This window comes from Neolamprologus brichardi, chromosome 19, assembly GCF_056152115.1.
Source record: "Neolamprologus brichardi isolate AB-2024 chromosome 19, ASM5615211v1, whole genome shotgun sequence".
NCBI classification, from domain to species: Eukaryota; Metazoa; Chordata; class Actinopteri; order Cichliformes; family Cichlidae; genus Neolamprologus; species Neolamprologus brichardi.
The window spans coordinates 16,455,512-16,462,126 of record NC_142122.1 but is presented as its reverse complement, the minus strand read 5'-3'; the positions used below and the strand labels follow the sequence as shown (position 1 = coordinate 16,462,126).

The 6,615-nt window shown below is 40.6% G+C and overlaps 1 protein-coding gene across 1 annotated transcript; it reads left to right on the top strand.

Moving 5' to 3' along the window:
- The first annotated feature begins 505 nt into the window (after positions 1-505).
- LOC148097204 (syncytin-2-like) lies at positions 506-1,384 on the top strand. Its single transcript, XM_087833290.1, has one exon. The coding sequence runs from the start codon at positions 506-508 to the stop codon at positions 1,382-1,384; it is 879 nt and encodes a 292-aa protein (XP_087689416.1).
- The last annotated feature ends 5,231 nt before the right edge of the window (positions 1,385-6,615 follow it).

Sequence of the window (6,615 nt, the reverse complement as noted above, 5' to 3'; positions counted from 1 at the left end):
CCCAAACCACAATATGACCCGTGCTAATGCAACAGAGGTCACCGCCACCATAGCCAAGCAAATGTTCAGACCACTTGCGGACCCCTTTGTAAATTATCTGAATATCACCTCCCCAGAGAATGTCGTGCAAGTAGAAACGGATTACATAGACAAAAATACCTGGCTTGATTGGATAACATACACAGCCAGGGTAAACAACATGACTGACTGTGTGGCCTGCTCTGCAGCCCGTCCCACACTGTTCACTGTGCCTGCCCCTTTATTGTTTTGGGAGGACAGGCCAGGATTTGATTGCATGCTACAACTCCACATGAGGGAGAGGGTGGACCATGATTGCGCTGTATTGAGTACTCCCTTCCCAGTGGTAAGGAAAAGTGTCACCCCCCCCGTGTTCTCCCCAAAAGCCGGAAATTATACGTGCCTAACTAGGGTAAATGCCACCCCCGTAGGAGCTCCTGAAGATTCGTGGTGTGCTAAAATAATAAATGTCACAAAATGGGAAAATATGAGCAGCATCAATGTGGCTCGAGCCGATCTGTTCTGGTGGTGCGGTGACAAGGTATTAAGAGACACTCTGCCCAACAGCTGGTCAGGAACCTGCACCATTGTGAGGTTGGCACTCCCTATAGTGTTAGCAGGGTCCCACGCCTCTGCAGAGGCCCATGTGAGAAGGGCCCGTAGAACCACAACGGAAGATTTTGATTTGACAAAAAACTCCCCAACTTATATAGATGCTATAGGTGTCCCCAGAGGTGTCCCTGATGAGTTTAAATTGGCCAACCAGGTTGCAGGAGGGTTTGAGTCCATTTTCTTATGGGTAACTCCGAATAAGAATGTGGACAGAATCAATTATGTACATTACAATGTCCAACGACTGGCCAATCTGACACGGGATGCAGTGGCGGGCCTATCCAAACAGCTGGCTGCCGCATCCTTGATGGCCTGGCAGAATCGAATGGCTCTGGACATGCTCTTGGCTGAAAAAGGGGGGGTCTGTACTATGGTAGGTCCTGTGTGCTGCACTTTCATTCCAAACAACACAGCCCCAGACGGCACTGTAACCAGAGCCTTGGAAGGGTTGCGAACACTGTCGTCCCAAATGACAGAGGACTCCGGCATTACTAACCCCTTAGACGGGTGGTTCAACAAACAGTTTGGGAAGTATAAGGCCATAGTAATGTCGTTGCTAATGTCCATAGCCACCTTTATTGCCATTCTCACATGCTGCGGTTGTTGTCTAATCCCATGCCTCCGTACCCTATTGAGTAGATTAATCACAGTGGCACTGACAAGAGAAAGCGAGTCTCCCAAGTTGCAGCTTCCCCTATTGCAGGCTGAAGATTACACTGAGGATAGCGAAAGCGAGGATGATTGTGATGAGTGAAATTATTTTCCTGACACTGTAAGAATGATGCATATTGTGAAACCCTTTGAGTGTGCAATATGGCTGATGTAATTAACAGAATGTTAGGAAGAGAAATCCTTGGTACTAGTGATTGAGATACAATCAAGAGGGTGGGAACTGTTGTGGGATTTCTCTTTAGTGTATTGTCCTTTAATGTATTGTCTTGCTTTCATGTTACCTAGTTTAGTATGGGTGGTGGGATTTCTCTTTAATGTATTGTCCTGATGAAATGCTTTCATGTCACTTAGTTTAGTATGTCTGGTTCACACCTTATTCACGCTGGGAAACAGACAGTGAGAAACTGGTGAATGTCTCCCAGGATGGGGAAGCTCACACAGGAAGGCTTGACCCCAGAGTGGGGGAGATTCACGCAGATGGTAGAGAGTCTGTCTGTTTAGAGCCAAGGTGTGAACTGAAACTGTAAAAGCCTTTTGTTCTGTGACTGTGTATAAAAAGGACCTGAACTGTTCATTGTGAGAGACGACTTTCAGTGCCCCCTGACTGACGTCCCTCCTTATGCATGAGATAGCTGAAATAAAGGTGTTGTTACAACTCATCGTGTCTGCAGGATTTGGTAATTGAAATTTCCACAACACGGGCGAGTTCCCCATTCAAATGCATGTAATCGTAGGAAACGCACTGTCTTGACGAAATAAAGCGTTTTTGTACAACTTCATATAAATAGCTGTAAGTCTTGATAGAAGAAGCATACACACATATTTAAGGCGTTATCTTATACAGTTCAAGATCCCCGTGCTGGGCAAACAGGTTTTGAAGCTGTTTGAGCTAAGATTTTCAAGTTATTCACATAATGAAAACCTATACTTTGTTTCGGGCGAGTTCCCCATTCAAATGCATGTAATCGTAGGAAACGCACTGTCTTGACGAAATAAAGCGTTTTTGTACAACTTCATATAAATAGCTGTAAGTCTTGATAGAAGAAGCATACACACATATTTAAGGCGTTATCTTATACAGTTCAAGATCCCCGTGCTGGGCAAACAGGTTTTGAAGCTGTTTGAGCTAAGATTTTCAAGTTATTCACATAATGAAAACCTATACTTTGTTACGGGCGAGTTCCCCATTCAAATGCATGTAATCGTAGGAAACGCACTGTCTTGACGAAATAAAGCGTTTTTGTACAACTTCATACAAATAGCTGTAAGTCTTGATAGAAGAAGCATACACACATATTTACGGCGTTATCTTATACAGTTCAAGATCCCCGTGCTGGGCAAACAGGTTTTGAAGCTGTTTGAGCTAAGATTTTCAAGTTATTCACATAATGAAAACCTATACTTTGTTTCGGACGAGTTCCCCATTCAAATGCATGTAATCGTAGGAAACTCACTGTCTTGACGAAATAAAACGTTTATACAACTTCATATAAATAGCTGTAAGTCTTGATAGAAGAAGCATACACACATATTTACGGCGTTATCTTATACAGTTCAAGATCCCCGTGCTGGGCAAACAGGTTTTGAAGCTGTTTGAGCTAAGATTTTCAAGTTATTCATAATGAAAACCTATACTTTGTTTCGGGCGAGTTCCCCATTCAAATGCATGTAATCGTAGGAAACGCACTGTCTTGACGAAATAAAGCGTTTTTGTACAACTTCACAAAATAGCTGTAAGTCTTGATAGAAGAAGCATACACACATATTTAAGGTGTTATCTTATACAGTTCAAGATCCCCGTGCTGGGCAAACAGGTTTTGAAGCTGTTTGAGCTAAGATTTTGCAAGTTATTCACATAATGAAAACCTATACTTTGTTTCGGGCGAGTTCCCCATTCAAATGCATGTAATCGTAGGAAACGCACTGTCTTGACGAAATAAAGCGTTTTTGTACAACTTCATATAAATAGCTGTAAGTCTTGATAGAAGAAGCATACACACATATTTAAGGCGTTATCTTATACAGTTCAAGATCCCCGTGCTGGGCAAACAGGTTTTGAAGCTGTTTGAGCTAAGATTTTCAAGTTATTCACGTAATGAAAACCTATACTTTGTTTCGGGCGAGTTCCCCATTCAAATGCATGTAATCGTTGACGAAATAAAGCGTTTTTGTACAACTTCATATAAATAGCTGTAAGTTTTGATAGACGACTCAGACACACATATTTAAGGCGTTATCTTATACAATTCAAGATCCCCGTGCTGGGCAAACAGGTTTTGAAGCTGTTTGAGCTAAGATTTTCAAGTTATTCACATAATGAAAACCTATACTTTGTTTCGGACGAGTTCCCCATTCAAATGCATGTAATCGTAGGAAACGCACTGTCTTGACGAAATAAAGCGTTTTTGTACAACTTCATATAAATAGCTGTAAGTCTTGATAGAAGAAGCATACACACATATTTAAGGTGTTATCTTATACAGTTCAAGATCCCCGTGCTGGGCAAACAGGTTTTGAAGCTGTTTGAGCTAAGATTTTCAAGTTATTCACATAATGAAAACCTATACTTTGTTTCGGACGAGTTCCCCATTCAAATGCATGTAATTGTAGGAAACTCACTGTCTTGACGAAATAAAACGTTTATACAACTTCATATAAATAGCTGTAAGTCTTGATAGAAGAAGCATACACACATATTTAAGGCGTTATCTTATACAGTTCAAGATCCCCGTGCTGGGCAAACAGGTTTTGAAGCTGTTTGAGCCAAGATTTTCAAGTTATTCATAATGAAAACCTATACTTTGTTTCGGGCGAGTTCCCCATTCAAATGCATGTAATCGTAGGAAATGCACTGTCTTGACGAAATAAAGCGTTTTTGTACAACTTCATATAAATAGCTGTAAGTCTTGATAGAAGAAGCATACACACATATTTAAGGCGTTATCTTATACAGTTCAAGATCCCCGTGCTGGGCAAACAGGTTTTGAAGCTGTTTGAGCAAAGATTTTCAAGTTATTCACATAATGAAAACCTATACTTTGTTTCGGGCGAGTTCCCCATTCAAATGCATGTAATCGTAGGAAACGCACTGTCTTGACGAAATAAAGCATTTTTGTACAACTTCATATAAATAACTGTAAGTCTTGATAGAAGAAGCATACACACATATTTAAGGCGTTATCTTATACAGTTCAAGATCCCCGTGCTGGGCAAACAGGTTTTGAAGCTGTTTGAGCTAAGATTTTCAAGTTATTCACATAATGAAAACCTATACTTTGTTTCGGGCGAGTTCCCCATTCAAATGCATGTAATCGTAGGAAACGCACTGTCTTGACGAAATAAAGCGTTTTTGTACAACTTCATATAAATAGCTGTAAGTCTTGATAGAAGAAGCATACACACATATTTAAGGCGTTATCTTATACAGTTCAAGATCCCCGTGCTGGGCAAACAGGTTTTGAAGCTGTTTGAGCTAAGATTTTCAAGTTATTCATAATGAAAACCTATACTTTGTTTCGGGCGAGTTCCCCATTCAAATGCATGTAATCGTAGGAAACGCACTGTCTTGACGAAATAAAGCGTTTTTGTACAACTTCATATAAATAGCTGTAAGTCTTGATAGAAGAAGCATACACACATATTTACGGCGTTATCTTATACAGCTCAAGATCCCCGTGCTGGGCAAACAGGTTTTGAAGCTGTTTGAGCTAAGATTTTCAAGTTATTCATAATGAAAACCTATACTTTGTTTCGGGCGAGTTCCCCATTCAAATGCATGTAATCGTAGGAAACGCACTGTCTTGACGAAATAAAGCGTTTTTGTAAAACTTCATATAAATAGCTGTAAGTCTTGATAGAAGAAGCATACACACATATTTAAGGCGTTATGTTATACAGTTTGTCAGGCGTTGTGTGGAGGCGAGGAAGAAGGAACCCAAACGCAGGACTCACAGGTAGGTGAAGACTGGTGGATGTTTATTATAAGGAGTGGAGGAACAGAGGGTGAACGGACACTGACTGGCTGGAACACTGAATGGCTGACTGACTGAGAGAACACGGGGAGGACAACATCACACGAACATCATCAATGACACAACAAAGAACGAATGGAAACAGAAGACGTAAATACACAGACTGATGAGGATGATAATGAGAGACCGGTGAGTACACAGCTGAACATAATCTGGCTAATGGCACGAGACGAGGTGACAGGAACAAACAGGAAGTGACGAAATAAACTGAACGTGAACAAAACGGAAAGCACTGGGTCACCGACCCAGGAACCCTGACACAGTTCAAGATCCCCGTGCTGGGCAAACAGGTTTTGAAGCTGTTTGAGCCAAGATTTTCAAGTTATTCACATAATGAAAACCTATACTTTGTTTCGGGCGAGTTCCCCATTCAAATGCATGTAATCGTAGGAAACGCACTGTCTTGACGAAATAAAGCGTTTTTGTACAACTTCATATAAATAGCTGTAAGTTTTGATAGACGACTCAGACACACATATTTAAGGCGTTATCTTATACAGTTCAAGATCCCCGTGCTGGGCAAACAGGTTTTGAAGCTGTTTGAGCTAAGATTTTCAAGTTATTCACATAATGAAAACCTATACTTTGTTTCGGGCGAGTTCCCCATTCAAATGCAAGTAATTGTAGGAAACGCACTGTCTTGACGAAATAAAGCGTTTTTGTACAACTTCATATAAATAGCTGTAAGTCTTGATAGAAGAAGCATACACACATATTTAAGGCGTTATCTTATACAGTTCAAGATCCCCGTGCTGGGCAAACAGGTTTTGAAGCTGTTTGAGCTAAGATTTTCAAGTTATTCACATAATGAAAACCTATACTTTGTTTCGGGCGAGTTCCCCATTCAAATGCATGTAATCGTAGGAAACGCACTGTCTTGACGAAATAAAGCGTTTTTGTACAACTTCATACAAATAGCTGTAAGTCTTGATAGAAGAAGCATACACACATATTTAAGGCGTTATCTTATACAGTTCAAGATCCCCGTGCTGGACAAACAGGTTTTGAAGCTGTTTGAGCTAAGATTTTCAAGTTATTCACATAATGAAAACCTATACTTTGTTTCGGGCGACTTCCCCATTAAAATGCATGTAATAGTAGGAAACGCACTGTCTTGACGAAATAAAGCGTTTTTGTACAACTTCATATAAATAGCTGTAAGTCTTGATAGAAGAAGCATACACACATATTTAAGGCGTTATCTTATACAGTTCAAGATCCCCGTGCTGGGCAAACAGGTTTTGAAGCTGTTTGAGCTAAGATTTTCAAGTTATTCACATAA